Source organism: Podarcis pityusensis (assembly GCF_964106645.2).
Source record: "Podarcis pityusensis genome assembly, chromosome: 15".
In the NCBI taxonomy this organism is placed as follows: domain Eukaryota; kingdom Metazoa; phylum Chordata; class Lepidosauria; order Squamata; family Lacertidae; genus Podarcis; species Podarcis pityusensis.
Genome location: NC_138040.1, coordinates 20,599,116 through 20,621,513, shown reverse-complemented (window position 1 = coordinate 20,621,513; position 22,398 = coordinate 20,599,116). Strand labels below are relative to the sequence as shown.

The following is a 22,398-nucleotide window of genomic DNA, read 5'->3' as shown; positions in this document are numbered from 1 at the left end:
ATTCATACATTATGATTCTCTCCCCACCCTCTCTCGCCCCTCCACCCTGAGCACATTAGCCTAGTTAATTTTTTTCTTTTCAGAAAATAAGCAACGTTTTCTGGGGGTGGTTACCCAAAAATCAGTTCTTTTCAGAGTCAATTGAAATTGCTGGAATGCCTTCTTAGAAAATTGGAATTAACAGCTATTTATGATTAGGCCTATATTATAATTCTCCCAGAGCCTGTTTAATCAAAAGGCAGATTAGTTATCTGCACTGTGGTGCATCTGTGCATTTTGATAGCTTTCCTACAATGGTGGGGTGAATGGGTCCCAGAGTAACGCAGACAGATTTTCCTGTATTTGATGGAGAGGGTGTTCCTTTCATACTTCACATTAGCCAAAATGGCCACTGCAAATGGTCACTGCACTTGCTTGAATGTATACTTAAGAGTTTTGCATAGAAATGTCGCAAACTAAGCTTCGTGCCTTTTGGTCGCACTGCTTATAATATATATTCTCTCTGCATATAAATGTGTATGTATATATAAATAAGGTATCTGCCAACCGAGCATAACACTTCATGTGTCTGAAATAGTCTCAAATCCACAAAGACTTATGCCATCTGTTAGTCTAGTGCCACAAGGCTCTTTGTGTGTGTGCCTTGCGAAGAATAGTTCATGCTGCCCTCCTTGGTTAGACCCCAACTGGAGTCCTGTGTTCAGTTCTCGGCACCACAGTTTAAGAAGGCTATTGACGAGCTGGAAGGTGTGCAGAACCTTTATCTAAAATTTGGACAGAACCTTATATAAAATGTTCACTCTTTAGCTATTTACTGTACACTTTTGCTTACTCTTGGGATGTTGTCTGAAGCCTGTGCAGGTAAAGGGATGCTTGACGAAATCCATTTTGTGGGGATAAGCCAATGCTAACAGACCTGATCCACCCCCCCCCCATCTGTTGGGCGGATCAGAACACAGCCCCTCCTTTGGATTTCACATGCCTTTGAAGTTCTTCGGTCAAATGATATTACCAAAATGCACTTTGAATGTGATAAAACATGTCAAAGAAAAAATAATTAAATGTGTGTTTTTCTTACCTATTCATTCCTCCAACCCTCCCCAAGAAGAAATAGCAGATTAAGTTGGATACAGGACAGAACAAAGTTTATAAAAGTCACATAGGTATGATGCATCCATAACTATGTGTGGGTCAAGAGAACCATGTTGCATTAGCAAAGGGTTTGTAGGCCAGCAATGCTCAAGTTCAAGCAGATTCGGAATGTGTGGCCAGGGCATGTGCCATCATCCTTCTCACTTCTTCTTTTTTTCCAATCTCCTTGGCAGCTCCTCCCACCTTCACAGAAACTCCCCCCCAATACGTAGAGGCGAAGGAAGGCGGCAGCATTACACTCACCTGCATGGCTTTCGGAAACCCTAAGCCAACCGTCACCTGGCTGAAAGAGGGGGACCTCTTAGGTGCCAACAATAAATATCAGGTAAGGTCATGCTCAGAAGGGCCCCACGGCTCAAGGATGGAGGAAATCCTCTGCATGCATAATGTAAAGGTAAAGGGACCCCTGACCATTCGGTCCAGTCGTGGCCGATTCTGGGGTTGTGGCACTCATCTTGCTTTACTGGCTGAGGGAGCTGGAGTACAGCTTCCGGGCCATGTGGCCAGCATGACTAAGGCGCTTCTGGCGAACCAGAGCAGTGCACGGAAATGACGTTTACCTTCCCGCCGGAGCGGTACCTATTTATCTACTTGCACTTTGACATGCTTTTGAACTGCTGGGTTGGCAGGAGCAGGGACTGAGCAATGGGAGCTCACCCCGTTGCAGGGATTCGAACCGCTGACCTTCTGATTGGCAAGTCCTAGGCTCTGTGGTTTAACCCACAGCGCCATGCCTAATGTAGGGAGGTACAATTTCTGGCATCACCACAGTCAATGGAATGTGGGTGGGATGGCTAGGAAAGAACCCAGGATGAGGCTTGGAGAGCTGCTGGTGATCTGAGCATGCCATACTGGGCTAATGTAAGAACATGAGAGGGGTCATGTCTTGTCCAGCATCTTGTTTTCTCTTTTTGGATGGCTCTTGTTTCGCTTCCAAAGCAGTGGGCACAGAACCACTGAAGTCTGGTGTATTAGGGGAAATTGCAAGAGAGGTTCCCTGTCAGCTTCACCAGTAAGGCAAATAAATTTGTCCGCCATATTGCCTACCTACCTATACATGGCAGGCGCTTGATAACTCTCCTGATCTTGTGATTCCAAGCAAACAGTACATTTAACCCCTGGATGGCCACAGGGAACCGCTATTGGATTTGCAAGTATTTACCAGCTGACATTCATGGACTTATTGTCCTGAGAACCTTCTGAAATGCAATACTCAAATTGGGAAGGATTCACACATCAATTAGCAGTGCCTGTGGCACTGAACACCCTTTTACTGATTTCGATTTTTTAAAATAAAAAAACCTATGCATTTCTAAATATGTCATGTTTGCTGTCTTGAGCTGTGACATTAGCCCCACGGGGTGCAAAGCTCTGTCATGCCCTCATCAAAATCTCATGGAGGGGACCACCCTGTTTCATCATTTCTCATAAATGCTCTCTTCTCTCCCCCCCCCCCGGAAAAGCCTCTGTCCTTTCCTCAGCCAGGAATTACATCTGTGTGAATTGTAATTGGCAAATCAGGCATTGGAATTGGTACCGGCACCAATGAGAATAATTAGGAGTCATTTGTTAATGAGCTGAAATGGAAGGGTGAAGTGAAATGAAGCTTCGCGTTGGCAGCGGGGTGGAAGAGGATGGATCAAAGGTGGAGGAAATAATGCATGCATTGTCTGTGTGCTCACTTCACACTTGTGCTAAACAAAGCAACGTGGGAATAAAAGTATGGTAGCTTAAGTGACCCTGCGATGGGCTAGGCTGCTCATAGTGTGTTATGGCAGGATGAGGTGGGATTATCATATCCCCATTCAGAAAGGGGCTCATTTGCCCCCTAATATTCATTCCACACGTGTAAGAAATCGATCTTTGTGTCTGGCAGCACCCACACTTTGGAACTCCCTGCCTATTGACATCAGCAGGTGCCTCCGCTGAACTCATTTTGGTGCCCACATAAAACATTTTTTGTTTGTTTCAGCAAGCCTGTCCAGACCTACGGAACTTACATGTGTGGGTTTCTTTATTTCATTCTATAACATGTATAAAACAGGGGGAATAATTATAATGATGGATGAAGATTAAAATACGAAAAGCTAAACTGTAAGATAGGCACATAGAATGAATGCTGTTGCACATGGGTTGAAATTAGAAGTTATGTGTGTTTTATGTCTTTTTAGCTGCTGTTAGTTTTATCTTCATGTTTTTAGCTGTGTTTTTATTGATAAGTTTAATGTTTCATGTTTTTGTCAACTGCTTGGAGGTTTCCTTACAATCAAGCAGTGTATAAATTTTGTTAAATAAACAAATGAATAACGAAAATGATGCAGGAGGGTGCAACCTCACACTCCGGGGGCCAAATGCAGGCCTCCAGCCTTTTCTGTCTGGCCCTTGGGACTTTCTCTAAACTCTACCTCCTCTCCCCATGCTCCGCCCCTCCCTGGTCCTGCTTCATCCATGCACTCCTTGATTGATTTTGCATGCCTGGAATGTGTTCTTCAAATGCGATCATTCCTATTGCTTGCCTGGATGGAGGGGTGTGTGTGTGTGTGTGTGTTTCTGTGTAGAAACCTCTGGTCCTCACTTGGCAGGAATGTAGCCAACAATACAAAGGTAAGAGTTATTTCCATTTGTGTCTCCCACTTTTTCCTCTATTGGTTAGAGTGCTGGACTAGGACCTGGGAGACCAGAGTTCAAATCCTCACTCAGTCATAAAGCTCATTGAGTGTTTTGGGGCAAGTCACCGCAGCTTAGCTTCACCTACCTCTCAGGGTTGTTGTGATTGTAAAATGTGGGGGGCACGTATGCCACCTTGGAGGAAAGATGGGGTGATTATGAACAAGAACATAGAAGTACAGTGTTGATTTAGCTATTCAGTACATGATGTCCGTCGCAAGTCTCACTGTAGTCATCCATGGGTTGATGGAGGAGCCACTGAACAATTTTCCATTTTCATGCAGGATACAAAATTGAACTAGATTGTGGCAAAGTCATTAATATGTGAGTCATGCTTTCTGGCATGGGGTACTGGGGTGTGTGTGTGACCAGCTAGAAATGGTCTAGATGCATATTTTTTAGAAATGCAAATAGCAGCCATTGTGGGAGCGATGGTGATGATCAGGGAGGTGGTGTTTTAACACTTTCCTCCCCTGCCTGTCAAAAAATGCTCCTCTGAAGCTGCTATTTGCATTGGGAAGGAATGAAAGCATGCAGTTAGGTTTAGCTGGGGTGTGCGTGTGTGTTCATGCACATGTTTGTAGCTGCAATGGTTTTGGGTGACAAACTTTCATTCTCTTTTTTTCTCCCTCTTCAGGTTAGTGATGGGAGTCTGACTGTTGTTTCTGTTAGTCGGGATGACCGGGGCGCTTACACCTGCCGGGCTTATAGCATCCAGGGAGAGGCTGTGCACACTACCCGCTTGCTTGTCCAAGGTAACTAGCTGGAGAGTCCTTATGGGCTCCCTAGAACAGGAGTGTGGAACCTGGTGCTCTAGAGACATTGCTGGATTCCTAACTTCCATCAGTCCCAGCCAGCATGGCCACTAGGCAGGGATGATGGGAGTTGCAGTCCAGCAGCAGCTGGGGGTATCCATTTGGTGCTACAACTGATGCTTGCTTCAGCAGCATATTTTACTTAATTATATTTGTTTTAGGTCTTATATTTCGCTTTTGTCCTGTATGACCCTGTGCAATAGCTTCATTGTTTATTCTTTTTAGGAAGCCACTGAAACCTGAGTTGTTTAGGAGTTGTTGCCTAGTGTATGATTGAAGTCGTTAGAGAAATGCCTTAGTGGCTAACGGATGGAGACTGTTCTTCTGGGTTTGGTAAACTTTGTGAGATGGCTTTTCTGTTTCACGGCACGAACAGCTGCTTCCTCCTCTGCCCTGCGATTCTCTTTAAGCATGAACGTACATCAGGTGTGGATGGCATGGTCATGCCGCTCCCCTGAACCCTTTACAGCCGGGTCATTGCTGGTTACTGGGAGAGGAGAGGTGGCAGAGAGGTCAGCGTGATGTTTGCACAGTGCCAACCTTCCTGGTACTCATCAGTGACTCGGCTGTTGGCAGTTCAGGTGAGTGCTGCTGCCCTACCATGCCCTCTGCATGGTGGGTTGCATATAACATGAGAAATAAGGGAGAAGCAGAGTTGCACAAACACCAAGGTGTGCAATAGCCTGCAACAGGAGTGCAATGTTTCTGTTTTAACCAGTGTTCCCCCCCCTAAAAATGTTTAGGGGTACTCTCATTTTGACTCAAGAAAATCACCATTTTATAGTTCAAATCGGGAAACATAAATACAGTAAATGGACAAAAGTAAAAAGATTTGCAAAATGTTTAGGGGTATGCGTACCCCCAGAAAAAAGCACTGGTTTTAACTATTTATGTTTTTCTCTTGTGAACTGCCCTGAGATCTTTTGATAAAGGGAGGCATATAAATCTAATTTTAAAAAATGCAAAAAAGGGATTCATAGAAATATATATATATACTATCCTCCTCCCCCCAAAACTCATTTTGTAATTCTTCCAAGCATCTGTCTATCAAAACGCAGTGGTTGGTTGTCCCTTCACATGCTAGCGTGATGGCTGGATGGTATTGAGGGTTAATGAAGAGGCTGAGTTAAGGAGAGAGAGGAGGCTGAGACCACCCCCCTAAATTGTATCTCCATGTCTATTTTTTAAAAAAATCATGATTTTTTTAAAAAATCATGTATGTAGGGGGTTTTTATTTACTCCTGTGTAGGGAAGTAAAATGCTGGTTTGGGGACAGTGTTGGAATTGGGCTGTGTGTGGAATCTGCCTTTCAGCCCTGATTCTTTGTGGTCCTGTATTTCTCAGACAGGAAATTGCATGTGCATATTTGTACAATGTGCCATTTTATGTAGAGAGAGGCTTTGCTGCTTCCCCCAAAGTCTTGGCCACAAACGCTTTTGCAGTTTTGATTCTGAGTTAGCATCGTCCACCCCTTCTTCCTATGTGCTCTCTGGCACAGGTGGGGGAACCTGCAGCCTTCCAAGCATTGCTGGACTAAAACTCCCATCATCCCTGACCATCAGCCATGCTGGCTGGGGATGATGGAAGATGGAGTCCAACCGGCCTCCCCACTTGTGCTTCCTAGACTTTTCTTAGTGCCTCCTGCTAAAAGAAGAGTTAACGGCTGCGTCTGTTGAAGGTGACCCTGAGCAAGTGGCCACATAACCTTCAGCCAGTGAGATGAGCCTCTTTCCCAACCCTCCATTAAAAAAAAGACCCCCTCCACAATGCCATCAATAAATAAACAAGAGCATTAAGTCCAGACCTCAGACATCTAAAAAGCGCTGAAGGCTGCTAGCTCAGCTGAACAACCCAAGGAATGCAAAAGAGGAGCAGTGGGTCGTGTGTGTGTGTGTGTGTGTGTGTGTGTGTGTGTGTGTAAAAGAGCAGAGGCCTGATGCCTCCTTGTCCTGCATGGGAGACAAAAGGTTTCGCAGAAGGCAGGTGAAGCCCAAACTGGCAGCCTTGGCCTTGCCTTGAGGGGAGAGGGGGAGCGTTTTGTATTGATTTCCTGTGTCTGCATCAATAGTATTAACTTCCCTTCCCGCTCCCTTCCTCCTGCTTGCTTAACAGCTGTTCTGCGAGCTGGATTTGTCTGTGCATTGATTTTTATTGTTGCAGTTGGGTCCCTCCTGTTCTTTAAGAGCTGGGGCAGCTCGTGGTTCGAGTTTGCAGCATCACCATTTTAAAAGCAGGGAGGGAACAGAAAGAGCAAAAGAAATAAAGAAGGGAGAAATAATTCTGCAGACAGATCCAGAAGAGCACGGGCTGCTTCTCTTCCCCTGGTTTCTTTTGGCAGCAATACAGAGAACAGCTAGTGGGTTCTGATGGGAGTCCCCTTAGGGGAAGAGAGATGACATTTTGTGTTCCCCCAGCTGTCAGTCCTCCAGGTCAATATGTGAGGCCACCTGCAACCCTTGTCCTGCCCTTGCTGATGGCAACTTTTCTTGGAAGGGCTCAGGCTATTCTGGGTTCACTGGCCAGTGGATGAGGCCACAGTGTCCTGTGACTCACGCTGTCTGTTCTTGACTGGCAGCGGATCTGCATCAGTGGCCATTCCAAGCCACAGGCCATTTAAATGTTCTGATTTCAAAGAACACGCTCAGCCACTGAGGTGCAGCCCCTTTCGAAGACTCATTGCCCCATTTGGAGGGTAACATTTTGGAGCAGTGATAAGTTGCATTGTGGGTATGCTTTGGAGTGCACAAAGATCTGCATCATACTGCAACAAAATGTTGCAGCGTGTCCTCACCTCCCAGGAACACAGGAAGCTTCCTTGTATGTAGTTAGATGCTTGGCTCATCTTGCTCAACAGTCTCTCTACTTACTCGCAGTTGCTCTTCAGTGTTTCAGACAGGAGGCATTCTCAGCCCTAGCTGGAGATGCTGGGGACTGAACCTGGGACTTTATGCATGCAAAGGAGATGCTCTACCACTGAGCTTTGGCCTTTGTCCTGCAGCTCTTCAGGAGCGCTCTTGATCAGGGTTCCTCCCCAACAGCTTTGGCTTGACTACTGGATGATGATGATAATTATTATTATTATTATTATTATTATTATTATTATTATTTATACCCCACCCATCTGGCTGAGTTTCCCCAGCCACTCTTGGCACCTTCCAATCAAGTGTTAAAAACAGTACAGCATTAAATATTAAAAACTTCCCTAAACAGGGCTGCCTTCAGATGTCTTTTAAAAAGAAGATAGCTGCTTATTCTCTTCATATCTGAAGGGAGGGTGTTCCACAGGGCGGGCGCCACTACCGAGAAGGCCCTCTGTCTGGTTCCCTGTAACCTCACTTCTCGCAATGAGGGAACCGCCAGAAGGCTCTCGGTGCTGGATCTCAGTGTCCAGGCTGAACGATGGGGGTGGGGACGCTCCTTCAGGTATACAGGACCGAGGCCGTTTAGAGCTTTAAAGGTCAGCACCAACACTTTGAATTGTGCTTGGAAACGTACTGGGAGCCAATGCAGATCTCTCAGGACCGGTGCTATGTGGTCCCGGCGGCCACTCCCAGTCACCAGTCTGGCTTAAGGAGCTCAAACTGGGCTGGGTGGTGGAGAGTGATCCAACTAACACACAACATTCAGTAGTTACTGAGCACGCCCACTCCACTTGTTTTTTGAGATGGGTACATTGCCCCCCCCTTAGATTTTTTTTAAAGATTCTCTTGAACTTCTGCAAGCCTTGGGATTCTTCAAAATATGTTAGGTAGGTTCCCCCCGACCTTAAGTATATTATTTGTATTTGTGCCATCTTTGTGGTACGTGTGTGACACCCCCTCACCCCGGCTATGTGACAGTCACTCCAAGGCTCCCTTGCAAAGTTATTAATGCAGGGCAGACAGCTGCCACCACCCTCTTTTCTTGGAAGCAAAAGGTTTCTGTCTTTTAAAGAAGAGGAAATGATCTATGTCCTGCAAAACTGTCCTCTTCTGCGCAGTTGTTAAATCTGCAGGAGCCCTGACCTCCTTCTCAGCTGGCCACCCTAGCTTTTAAAAAAAGAACTCCCAGGCCTTTTCAGACACCGCAAATGTGTAAGTGGCATTCGTCTGTCATGATGGCAGCTAATGGCCCTGCATTCCATTAGTATTAAAGAAAAATCAATTTAATTGGAACACAATTGTGCATGGGCCTGCCATCCTGATTGAACAGCCATCCTGGTTTATAGGCAGACTGTTTTAATTCACACCCTCCCTCCAAAGTCTGGAGAGTCTTAAAATGAAAAAGGGGGGGGGGGAGAGAGATCTATTTGGAGAGAAAATAGCCGTTTTTTTGTTTTTAATGGTGCATGTACAACTTTCCTTCATAAACAAAGCAAAAACCTCTTTTAATCTAGCCAACTTTTGCTCCTGGAGAGGAGAGTGTAAAATTTGCAAGAGCAGAAATGTTGTTCTATGCAAATAATGCTGATTTAAAGCAGTGTTTGCAACCTCACGGGCCAAGCCTTTGTCAACCTGGTTCTCTGTTTTGGATTACAACTCCCATCATTCCTGACCACTGGCCAGCACTCTCCCAGGATTCTGACGGCTTAAAGTGGTATCACAGTGCTTTAAATGTATGGTGTAATGGAGTCACACCCAGGCCATGATTTGTATGTACACACAAAGCTGTCTTATTTGAATCCCCACAGAATTCGATTTCCTAGATGCCAGTGACAGATAACCTCTTTTAAACATGCCCCTTATTACATATAGAAGAGGAAAATGCCTGACTTAGGGGCCAACTTCCACGCAAACCCCAGAGCCCTTTGCAACTGCTCCCTTCATCTGTCTCGAGGACAGGAAACATGATAGCCATGAGGACTAGCCTCTTTACTTTTCTGTAGGATCTGGGTGTTTCAAGCACCCATGATGGTTCTGCAGCAGCCTTGCTGAGAAATGCTGTATATTCAGAATCTATGCCATGTGGTGACTGACACATAGATACATAAACATTCATTTCCCATCTAGCTCTGAGGGGAAAACGTGGCCATTGTTAACACCCCCATAATAATTCTTTTCAATTTAAAAATGGCCCTTTGCCAAATGTTGAGATTGGGCTATAGATAATCATAGTAATAAGCATTTTTCTAGCACTTCAGAAAATTGAAAGCAACTCATAACATCTTGATAATCGTGACTACAAACCTCTGTAGCAAGCCAACATTATCCTAGCATTCTAGATTTGGAGTTGGGAATTAGGGAGATGGCTGCAATATTGAGCCAGGCTAATGGTCCAGCTAGCTCATTATTGTGCACAACAGGTGCCTTCACTTTTCTCAGTCCCACTTTTAACCCAAACATGCATTTGGGGACCAATTTCTTAATATTTCACCCTACATTTGCATGGTGGCAATGCTCTTCTTGTTACTCATCTTGGATCAGGCTGTGACCCACTAATGGGTCCCAGGCCTCCAGTTCAAGACCAGTAGTCTACATTGGAATTTGCAAACATTGGCTGTGGGTGGGAAAAGTCTCTCTCATAGCCAATGTCTGCAAATAACGGCAACTGAGGCTGCTTGCTTTGGCTGAAGAGCAATGGGTCAAATCCTGTTTTGGCTGCGAGCAGCTGTTCCCTGCTGGGGACTTGCATGTGCTACCAAAACAGAACTGAACCCCCGCTCCCTTCCATCACCTGAGTGATATCAGCTGATTGACGACCCTGCGTGATTTGGGGAAAACAGCCTTGTGGGCCAAATTGGATCCCCTGGTTGGCCAGCATTGGCCCGTGGCCTGGAATCTCCACACAGTGACAGGCAGTGGCTCTGCAGAGTATCAGACAGAGCTCTCCCAGTCCTTACCTGGAGATGGTTGAGATTGAATCTGGGGCCTCCTGCATGCCAGGCAAGGCTCTGCCACTGAGCTACGGCCCAGTACCCATTGAGGTGGGATTGAGGAGTTGAGGCTGAGAAAGAGTAGTTTGCCTTAAGCACCTTTTGAGAGTGAGAAGTTCGGATTGATCAGTTCCTGTGCTGGACCAGATGGGTCCTTTGGCCTGATCCAATGGGGTGCTTCCTATGTTCTTACAGCAAAGTTGTCTCAGGGCCAGATGCACCAACTCAAAGGTACACAGTTCTTACTCTACGAGGGAGGAATTCAGAGTGGAGCTGTGCTGGATTATGTGACCTGGGCGAAATGCCAAGAGTTTGTGTTCGTTAGGCACGGTGGCTCTTCTTGCTCTCATTCCCTGCACCGTTAAGTCAGCCGCTCTTAGCAATGAGCTCATCTTCCCTTTCTTGGCTGCTGAGGTAACTGTTTGTCTCCTGCTCTCCCACAGGACCCCCTTTCATCGTTTCCCCTCCAGAGAACATCACGGTTAACATCTCCCAGGATGCAATGTTCACCTGCCAGGCTGAGGCATATCCAGGCAACCTGACCTACACTTGGCACTGGGAAGACGAGAACGTCTACTTTAAGAAGTGAGTTTGGATTCTGTTTTCGGGTCTCTCTCTCTTTCTTGTCTGGTCTTGCTGAAGGATGCGGTCTTGCTGAAGGATGCGGTTGGGAACGGGGCATGTAGGGTGAGCAAGCAGCCTCAGCTCTCTTTTCAAAGGACTGCACACTCCAGCAGGAGGCCCTTGGAATCATCCACTAACAGTTATTCATTTTTAATTAAGTGCATTTGACACATACGTTTGATGGCAAGGTTTGATGGAAAGGATCAACCCCCTTTCCCAATGCTGTGATCCTGATTGAATTTGCCTCCCTGTCCAAACTAGCTGTTCAATTGTTGTAAAAGCCATGGGAGTTCCCAAGTATGACTCTGGTTTTGTGCTTAAGTCCTCTGTGCTGTGCTGCAAACCTGTCAATATCTGGTCAGGAGAGGTCTGCCTCTTGCCCATCATGCAGTTCACATTCAGTGGTGTTAAATCATTCATAATTGAGCCTAGGAAGCTGCCATTTACTGAGTCAGAGCCTTGGCCCATCTAGCTCAGGACTCACCACACTGGCTGGCAGCAGCTCTCCAGGTTTTCAGACATGGTTATCTTCCCAGCCTTACCTGGTGATGCCCGGGGATTGAACCTGGGACCTTCTGCATGCAAGGCACATGCTCTAATACTGAGCTATGTTCCTTCTGCTACACACTGGATATCCCCCTTCTCCCTGAGCCTGCCGTTGCTCACTTGTCCTCTCTTTTGCTCCTTTTCCATTGCAGCGACCTAAAGCTGAGGGTTCGGATCCTGATTGATGGGACGCTGATCATCTTCCGAGTCAAGCCTGAAGACGCTGGAAAATACACCTGCATTCCAAGCAACAGCCTGGGGCGCTCGCCATCAGCCTCTGCCTACCTGACTGTGCAGTGTGAGTGTGTTTGTCTGGGGTGAATGGAGGCTGCCTGGGTGATGAGCTCCCAGACACAGGAGGACAGTCAATGACATGCTTACTGGCATGAGAAATGTCGGCAGCGGCATCCCTGTGCAGCCTCCCCGTAACTTTTTACGGGCACTGAGATGACTGTGTTGGCACAACGTCAGCCCAGAGAGTGGAGAATAAATTGTGCCTAAATTACTGGGACTGACGAGGCACAAGCTGATCAGTGCGGTTGCTGGGTTAATTGCTTTGTTTAATGCAATGCTACCTAGCCCTGCCATATTGTACCAAGCAGCAGATGCTTCAGAGTTAGAGTATCATATGAGTATTAGATGTCCCCGGGGAGGGTTAAGCTGCCACTCCTTGCCTAGGCAGGATGCACACCCATCAGCTTTTATTTAATTCTTTGTTTTTAAACCAGTGCATGCAATCTGCTAGGCGCTTGGCCAGCATTGCTTCCTGCAGCCCCCCACCCCCCAAACAGGACACAGTTTAACCCCTCACTCTCTCTCTCTCTCACACACACACACAAACACGTAAAATGTTGTCCTGCTCTGCAGGTTATGGCAGCCATGCCAACTGCAGTGTGAGGAGCAGCAGGCTGGCCCAGGCAGACTGGCCGTGCATCAGGGTTTAATGGGGCGGTGGGAGTGCCCTTCAGGCTGTGATTCAGGGAGCACCTGTCCCCTCTCTGTTAAACTCACCTGCAGGGGAAAGAGGGGAGATGTGCTTCACAGTGCAGTTTAGCAAGCTGCTCTGTGAAGTGCCTCCCCCTCTGCTTCAAAAGGGGCTGGATGTCGGGGCGAGGGGAGAGGCAAATGATTGGTGAGGTGTAAAGGGAGGGGGCTTTGGTCAGATGTAGGGGAAGGGCAGTTGCCAAAGGGGTAGGTAGGATTGGCGGAGCCCCTAGAGTGTGCTTGTGTAAGTGTATACATTTGTTTCCAGGGGTTTTTCAAAAGCTGAACTGTAGGTGAGATACCGCACTGATCCTTGCAAACTCAAGTGCATCAGAATGGTTTTATATCTCTGTTACATTTGTTTTGTCTCAAGGTGGCTGGTGAGAGCTGTGCTGCGGCTCCCAGACCCAGCCGTGTGAGTTGGACGTTAACCACAAGGCTGAGCTGGAAGGGACACAGTAGTTGTGCAGATGCCCTGGCACACTTGGCATGCCACTGCCTCTGAGAAGGAAGTTGGGGATCAATAGACCAGCAAGCAGCTTGGGAAAGGGCAGGCTTTTGCCTCCAAGGTGAAAGCCCAAGGCATATAGTAACAACCAGCAGTATTCAGCAGGCACTGCCTGCAGTTCCTTGAAGTGACCCAGATGTTGGCTCATGGGTCATTGCTGTGCACTTTGACCACATATGACCACTTGCCCAAGCTAGTGCCCTCCCAGATACTTTGGACTACAACACCCATCATCATTTTTACAATTAAGTGGTATATAACTGTTGTTAAATAAAATAAAATAGTGTCGCATTTGCAGTTAAGTTAGTGCTAGCCACAGTTTCCTTGAAACCAGGGTGTAACACTGGTTACTTCTAACCATGGTCTGTGTTAACCTTGGTGCAACACTACACCATTGCTTAAAAAGTAAACCACAGACAGGAGAGGGATTAATGCCAGAAAAGTGAGGAGGAGAAAATGACCGCGCCTGCAGCATGTTACACATCTCCTAACTATGGTTACATCTTTGCCCAGAATTAAAACCTCTTCCTGGTTCTGGGTTCACTGTTTGGACTTTGGCGCTTCATACGCATCTGCAACATGCTATGCACCTGGGAGGAAAGAAGCATCACTTTTAGGTTCCGGTTTTCCGGGTCACTTTTGCTCCAGTTCTTGTCTGGGAGGGAAAGCTGTCTCGTTCAGTGTTCCCCAAGTAGCTGTCAGATGGCAACAGCTTTTGGCCAGTCATTAATCAACCAACTTGGATGCTGTCCAGTGACCTAGAAGTGAAAAAGCTCAGTGTCCCGTTACCAATCCCTTGAGCCTATGTTGATTACATTTCCTAAGACATGGCACTAAACTGTGTGTATACAAATCAAGTTCCTCATTACACCCTGGATATGAATCTGGGTTACGATGCCACAGACGGCATCAGATGACCTTGATAAACGTTTCAGTCCTTGGTGGTTGTCAGCTGTTTGCAAAGTGTGATGGGCTGGGGGAGTGGTGTGTTTGTGTGTGTGCTGTGCAGTGCAGTGCGATCAGACAAAACCTCTGATTGAAAAATCCCTCTCCTTCTGGAGGATCTTACTCCCGTTCACAATTCATGTGCTGAGTGCCGCTGGAACACTGCTGCATGGGAATATGCAAGGCTCTTTTATGGATTTTAATCATTTGGTTTTTAATCTTTAATACCTCTGTTGTGTGGGTTTTTTCTTTTTTTAATTTTGTCCCTGGCAGGCTATCAAATTTGGAAAGCGAAAAGAAACGAACACAAAACCCTCTAAAGCCAGAATAATAAGGATTAATGCCCTCCCTCCTCCTTTTGACTTGTTCCCATCAATCACAGAAGCAGGGGGATCCAAAATCCCTGACAATGGTGGCGTCATTCAATCACTCTTGGTTTGACGCTAGGAATTACCCGCCGCCTTTTTTTGCTCCCCACCCCCATCACCCAAGGGAAGGGGAGGAGAAAAACAAAAGCGAATGACTCTGGAATTCCCAAATAGTCAGTGGACCAGAAAGCAGAGGATGCAAAAGAAGGTTATAGTCTCTGTTCTGTAATACTGCTAATTGGACAAGGCTAAGTAGCACAAGGGAGCAGACACAGGAAGATGTGGAGGATGAGATTTGGAGGACTATGGTGCAGGATCCAGGCAAGATGTTGCAATCAACCAGTTTTTGAACCAAGAACCTCATGGCAGTGTCCTGGAGCCCCTTGAGAGGAACCCAGTCACTGTTGTAGAAGGAAGAACATTGTTGCCCTCCTGGACTCTGGTGTGGCTCCGCTCTATGTCAGCTTATTGGTTCCTTCTGGCCTGGTCTGGCTATAAATACCTCCAGGTGAGGCCTGAGTTGTTGTCTAGGCAACAGACAGGCCTTGGCCTTGCCTGTGTGCTCCTCCAGCCTTACTCTAACTATTCCCTTCAGTCAGTTTTTGTCTTTCCCTGTCTGGTCTGGTCTCTGCAAACTTGCTTTCCTGTCCATTCTGCCTTACCCCCTTGTTCCAGCTCTGTGCTAGACAGATTTCTTGATTCAGGTCCTGACTTAGAACTGACTGTGCTATGCATTTGTCTCTGCCCCCCATCTCTGTCCCCCAGTGATTTTGAGGAGTACAAACAAGGGCAGAGGGAAAACACTGCTCTGGGATTTTTTCTTTCTTTTCAGAGCAGGAGTGATAGTGTCATGTGCTGGACCACATGGGTAGTGGACAGGCCCGTCTTGCTCAGGCAAGTTAATGGGGTGGTATCGAGGGTTTCAAGTTTTGCTATGGTCTGTGACAGATTAGCATCAGAGGAATGAAGGAAAATAGTGAAGCAGAGGCTGGGCACTTCTTTCTTTTTCTTTGATGGGGTTCCTGCTTCATGACACCTCCTTGCAAGATTGTTTCCATCTCTGATTAGAAGAACTGTTGCATTTCAGATCTGTTGTTAAAGCTCGGTATGTTTTACAACTTGAACTTATGAAGTCAGAACTAAGTATCACTGAGTCAAATGGATCTTGCTTCCAGAATTACAGTCATGATGCATAGTTGACCAATGCTGTGGACCCAGGTCTCCCCAGCCAAATTCCAACACTCTAACAACCACTTCACCACCCTTTGCCAACTCACTAGCCTAAGGATGTCAACTGATCCTAACAAAATGGGTATTGTGCTATATACACCTGCTATTTAAGGTGTACATGTGCATGGATTGTCAGTGGTGTCTGCATTTTTGAACTCTTGTTGGCTACGAAAGCTGCCATGATAAGCTCCTGCACTTAAAAATTGAATCCTATGCCACTGGTCCCAAATCATTCTGCAACTCATGTTTCAGCTCTGACATTCTCTCCAATAAACCCACACCCCTGTATCCACCACCAAGAGAGAGAGACAGAGAGAAATGAGAGAGAGAAGGGAAATAAAGGGTGTACTTGTAGGCACACTATGATGCAAAATTAGCCAATTGATGTCAATGATGCTATGACCCTGATTCAGATCTTGCTGTGAAGAAGCATCCTGTTGGGCGATGGCTAAGCCTTTTGGTTAATCCCAAGGTTCAAGGACCCACTGTCATGTGGTGAGCTAGATCATGCTCATTTGGCCTCAACTCTTAGGAAAAGGCCATAGCACAACAGTAGATCAGATGCTTTGCATGCAAATGGTCCCAGTTTCAATCCGCACATCTTCCCACAAAACTGGGGAAGACCAGAGAGTCTTTGCCAGTCAGTGCAGACAGTATACCAGCAGCCTCCCTCACAGTAAGCTTCTGATGTTTGTCAGGTATTTTCCCCGTCCTTGTTGTCTTTTATGTTCCCCCCACATGTGTTCCAAAATAGCCTCCTTTCCTTAGCGATGCAACTAAAGGTTTTAATACTGTCTCCTGTTCCCTTCCAATTATACTCCTCCAGCCGATCAGAGTATCCCTGCCAGAGCAGAGAACTCCCAGCAAATTACTTTAGGTTGCCTTCCTTCCCTTTATTTTTTTAAAAAGTAATATCTAGTTTTTAATATTTTAAAAAACCCTTCTCTGTTGGTTCACTGCATGTTCTGTCTATTACAGGCAACTTCTTTATCCAAAGCAGCAGTGAAACCTCTTGGGTTAACAACAACAGCTAGAACTAAAAAGGAAATGTGTTTTTTTTAAATAATGAAACTGAAAATTGATTCCTCTCTTATTATTGTGCTCAATTGAGAGTTCTCTGAATGTGGTAGTTTTCATATAGATAAATATATGTTTTTCCTCCCCCCACCCCCACTGGTTGCTGAGATTCCACCCAGTATTATAATACCCAGAGTTCCCTGTGGAGAGAGAATGACTGTTTTTAAGCAGTTTAAGGCTGTGGTATAGATATGGTATCTTTTTAATAACTGGGGGGAAAGGGATGAAACATGGAGCAATATCCAATGTTGTGTGAGGGGAAGCTTCCTTGCACAACGAGACTTCCTTTCTTCCCCTTGCAGCCCCCTTGCATGCCTCCCAAATCTGTCCCACAATGTCCCCCAACCTCCAGGAGTAGATTGGGGGGGGGGGGAGATGCAGGCAGGATGAGAGGAAGGGGAAGTATAATGCCGCTTACGAAAAGCTGGACTGCAATCATATACTCACTTACCTGGAAGTAGCCCCTTTCAAATTCTGCAAAACCTAGGCATGTTTAGAATTGCGCTGTTGAATATGTGCTCACTGAATCTCTCTTCTGCTTTACCCAGAATTCTTCTTCATTCTCCTGAGTGGGAGCTCCCACCTTACTGTAGCCTTGATTTTTATTTTATTTTAGGTGGCAGCTTGATGATGTACAACCCACCTTCCCAGCTATAAAAATAAAATAAGAATAACATGGAGAAATTGATCAAAATCCTTCCTTCCTTCCTTCCTTCCTTCCTTCCTTCCTTCCTTCCTTCCTTCCTTCTTTCTCTCTCTCTCTCTCTCACCTGGCGTAATGGGTGAATGCATCTGGCTGTTAACCAGATGGTTAGTGGTTTGAGCCAACTCTATGATTCTATGGTTACAGGGTTCATTGTATTTGAACAGGGACCTTCAAGTACACCTCAAATTCCACTCCATCTAACTCCCAGTGGGATGTACCAAAGCGGGTAACCTTGTTATCCCTTACCCCATTTTTAATTATAGCATAACTAGCCTTCCTCAAATTTTATGCAAACAACTTTGGGAAAGGTGTGAGTTGCACCTGCTAAATGTTGACTGGGAAAGGTTTATTTTACTTCTTGAGTAAGATGGCAAAGGATTTTAATGCTGACCGTGTGTGTGTGTGTGTGTGTGTGTGAAGATGGAGGGGGGGTGTGTGCCTATATTTCTCTCTCTCTCTCTCTCCCTCCCTCTCCTTCTCCCTCCCTCCCTCCTGACTGAAAAATGCTTCCATGCTCCTAGAGCTTAGCACAGATAGATTGAGATAAAACGTTTTTGGTGACGTAAGGGTCCATGTAAATGCTAAGTGTTGCTCTAATGGAACTGGCAGAGATAATGAGCACAAGGATAAAGGTCTCTGGAGGCCAGAGTTTTATGAATGTTACTGATTTAGTATGTGGGGTTTTGGACTCCATTATTAAAAACGTTGCTGACCTCTGTTCAATTAGGCCACAGTAGAAAGGTACAAGCTTGATGCTTGTCTGGAGGGTTCATATTTTAAAGCTCTTCATCCTTTCTGACTTATCCCATCCCAGATCCTGCCCGTGTGGTCAACATGCCACCCGTCATATACGTTCCTGTGGGGATACATGGATACATTCGCTGCCCAGTTGAGGCCGAACCTCCAGTTACCCTAGTCAAGTGGAACAAAGATGGACGCCCTCTGCACATTGAAAAGGTAGAAGGAGCTCTTAGTTGTGTGTGATTTTGTTTGTTTTAGGACTTCAGCTGTTTATTACTTGCATTAATATCTGGACTTTTCTTCAAGGAGCTCAGGGTGGTACGCAAGATTGTTCCCTTCCTGTTTTATCCCCACAATAGCCCTATGAGGTAGGCTAGGCTGAGATAGCGACCAACCTTCAGTAATGTCAGTGGGATATTTGAAGCTGAATCACCCCAGATCTAGTCTTGATCTACCACACTGATTTAATTATCCTGGTTGAAACTAGGTTTTAGTTGTTATTCCTATACTTGCTTAGCTGTGACTATGCCTTGTTGAACTCAATGGGTCTGCATCCAGTGTAGCACTAAGTTAATGCCTCTTAGCTGTATACATGTTCCAATGAAGAAATTCACCGTTATTGCACAAGCAAATGTATAAGCAGGTTGCTAGTAACCTTGTTGCATGACAGATGGTGCAATCTGTTGTGCAATGAATTTCCACTAGCACATCCTTTGTTGCACAACATTAAACCTCATCTGTCTGCTAGGGCAAGAGCCCTTGCCCTAGCAAACAGAGAATGTAAGTTACAGACCAATGGGACTTAGTTCTGACTAGATGTGCATAGGATTGCTGTTCATTAATCAGTTAGATTTTCTGATGAAAACTGAAAGTGAACAGTGCCCCTGCTCCATAGATATGTCCCTTGCTTCAGGTATAGCTATACATAGGAAGGTGAGGCATACAGTTGGTCAGAAATATATTTCTTACTGAAAAAGACACTTGCCCTTCTCCTGCTACTTTGCAGAACTCTTGGAAATTAAAAATGGGTGTCTTACCAGAAGAACATGTTCTAGCCCAAACACCGCATGTAGTTCTTCTTTGGTTTGGTTGGCCTCAGCTGGATTCCAACATGGCAGCCACAGCTGGAAAAAGCTGAAAAGTCAGGACTGGTCTTTTCTCAGGATCTTCTAGCTTCCCCTCCAGCCTGTGAGAGCCCCCACCTGTGTGTCCCAACCTACTGGTTGAATACCTGTCCTGTAAGGAATGCCTTTTGCCAATTAGTGACCCACTGATCCACCCCCTTCCATGTGATCTCTGTCAGTTTTGGCTAGGACACCCTTGTTGCATACGAAGATGCTGCACTTCTCCCCTCCCCACACCATGTGAAAGTCTCTTGGCATTTAGAAGAGAACAATAATTTGGATTCTTCAATCTAATCAACAGCAATCTCTCCATCTAGAGTCTCATAGGGAGTTTATTCCTCTTGTCACTGTGGGAGATGAGCATCATTAATCTAACACTGGTGGAAGTATAACGGGTCATCTGGCAGATATTACTATATATGGGATGCTTAAAAGATCCTCCTTAATGAGACTCCGTCCTGCTATTACCTTGGTTTGAAAAATCCTATCAAGGACTTCATTCTTTTAAATATTTAAACAAAATACTCAATATTTAGAGTTTCCTTTAAATATTAACAGTTTAAAGATTATATTCTGACTGTTTCTAATGGAGTGTGTGTGCAGGGAAGTCATCTACTAATGTGATTCTCAACTTCAGGTATGATAGTGTTGATGATCAGGGAAGGGTACAATCCAGCCAAAGCTGAGCACTTGGAAGCCCTGTAGATTTCCATGGAGAAGATACTTGTTATGTGCTTAGCTCACTCATTGAAATCAGTGAATGTTCATCACGCCCAACGTTTAGAAAGATCATGCCCACTATTTGCCCCCACAGACACATGATGTCTGTGGCCAATGTGGAGGATAGGAATCCAATGGGTTGGTCCAGTGCTGGGGAATCACTCCCGATATGGGTCAAGTGCCACGATCTCGCATAGGCCCACCATCGGGAGAGGTGTTTTGGCCCATCGGTCTCCATGTGGACTCCTAGACAGAGTCATCCTTTCTGGACCCCTTTAACGGGGTACTTGTGTGACTAAGGATCCAGCCCAATGCCTTATACGCCAAAGTTGTGACAGTTGCTATGAGGTAGGCGAAAGCAGGGCTTTTTTTCAACCAGAACTCAGTTCCAGCACCTCTTAGGTGGACACCATTGTCATTCTAAGAGAATGAAGGAGGTGTTCATGGTGAGTTCCTGCACCTTTTTTTCTAGAAAAATAGCACTGGGTGAAAGTCTGCAAGCTGGCCAGTTTGCTTGTAGAAGAAAATTGCTCCTTGGCCCCGAATATGTTGACTAATTAATTATAGCAACGTCCTTACTCCAACTTGCCCACTCCCCCACTGAGCAGGCCTCTAACTGTCTGGGTGGGTGGTAAATCATGTGTTGGTCAACCAAGAGGGTGGTCTGCTCCAGGTCACCCTCCTAAATACCCCAGGGACAGGCACGGCACAGCCCCCATGCCCATGCTCTGATTGGCTTGTGGGCAATATACGCTCTTTTAGAGGGTCCGGCTTGGCCAGGTGGAGGGTGGCATCAGGCAGCCACCCCCTCCTCAGCCATGCAGGAAGGTGGCAATATTCCCCTGTCTGGCTACAACCACACTGTGTGGCAAATGTCCCCCCACCCCCCGGAGCTCCAGCAGAATGGATTTCTGTAATGAGCAAGGTAGAAATGTATATATATGTATTAATGAGCAATCTGGAATTCAAGCTGAGCGAAGAAACATGTTTACCATAATCTTGTCATGGATTGTTTCTACCAAGATACAATGAGAAGTTATGTTCATAACATGTTGATAACTTATTATCGCATGGTGCCATGGTTGCATGTCTTTTAGGGGAAGGTCTGTTGCTTAGTGATATAGCATCTGCTATACATGCAGAAGGGGATGCAGGTGGCGCTGTGGTTTAAACTACAGAGCCTAGGACTTGCCGATCAGAAGGTTGGCGGTTCAAATCCCTGCGACGGGGTGAGCTCCTGTTGTTTGGTCCCTGCTCCTGCCAACCTAGCAGTTCGAAAGCACGTCAAAGTGCAAGTAGATAAATAGGTACTGCTTTGGCAGGAAGGTAAACGGCGTTTCTGTGTGCTGCTCTGGTTAGCCAGAAGTGGCTTAGTCATGCTGTCCACATGACCCGGAAGCTGTACGCCAGCTCCCTTGGCCAATAAAGCGAGATGAGCGCTGCAACCCCAGAGTCGGCCACGACTGGACCTAATGGTCAGGGGTCCCTTTACCTTTACCTTTATACATGCAGAAGGTCCCAGGTTCAATCCCCGGCATCTCCAAGCAGGGCTCGGAGTGAACTGTGCCTGAAATCCTGAAGAGCTTTTGCCAGTCAGTGTAGGCAATCCTGATCTAAATGGGAAGGAATTCAGTGTTGCACTAACACAAATGTTTCATCAGTGTATCCATTTCTGCTTGCCTGATGGAATGGTCCCCTGCTTACTCCCACTGCATGCTCCCCTGACCCCTCCAGAGCCAATGGGGGGTCACACAGGGAAAGGAGAATAGGGGGGAAGTCCCCTATTGGGACTCATTGTGGTGGCTCCTGCTACCGCACCTATGGTCTGGCTTGGTATAATGCAGCTTCCTGTGTTCCCCACATGGCTCTAGCACTGTAGCTCAGGTACCATCTTGGCTGCAGTCCCAGCCTGTTACAACTCCGAGTCAGCTGATTCCCATGAGCCAATCCCTGCCCACCAGGACCTTTTTAAAGCCGTAGCCTTAGTGTTTGCTTTGTATTCCAAGGAACTTCTCTCTGGTACAAGGATATTCCCTAAGCTCCTGCCCCTCCTGCCACCCTTGATTGGTGCTCTAGATTTGTTTTGGACAACTGGGCCGCTTGGATGGATACGAACTCCTCCTGTTCTCAGGACCTGACCACCAGAAATGACCCTCCCAGGGACCCAATGTTTGGCACGATGCTTTATTCAGAGGCATGAGATCTCAGATGTTTTTGAGCAGGCAACAAAGGATACCTCCATCTTGCTTTGTTTGCAAGCTTGCTGGGGGCATCTGCTTGGCCACAGCTGGAGAAGCAGCAGTGCACCCGATGATCCTTTGGTCATCCAGGAAGATAGTT

General features: G+C 46.3%; 1 protein-coding gene across 6 annotated transcripts in view; it reads left to right on the top strand.

Moving 5' to 3' along the window:
- The window catches only part of IGSF9B (immunoglobulin superfamily member 9B), a 138,699-nt gene that overhangs the window by 57,135 nt on the left and 59,166 nt on the right, over positions 1 to 22,398 (top strand). For all 6 annotated transcript variants that reach the window (XR_013979950.1, XM_080983383.1, XM_080983382.1 and 3 more), the window contains exons 4-8: positions 1,326 to 1,477; positions 4,457 to 4,574; positions 10,929 to 11,070; positions 11,808 to 11,953; positions 18,288 to 18,430. Coding sequence is in view for 5 of the 6 variants with exons in the window: in XM_080983383.1 (XP_080839509.1) it covers positions 1,326 to 1,477; positions 4,457 to 4,574; positions 10,929 to 11,070; positions 11,808 to 11,953; positions 18,288 to 18,430 (701 nt within the window). In the remaining variant the exon portion in view is untranslated. The remainder of the gene's footprint in view (positions 1 to 1,325; positions 1,478 to 4,456; positions 4,575 to 10,928; positions 11,071 to 11,807; positions 11,954 to 18,287; positions 18,431 to 22,398) is intronic.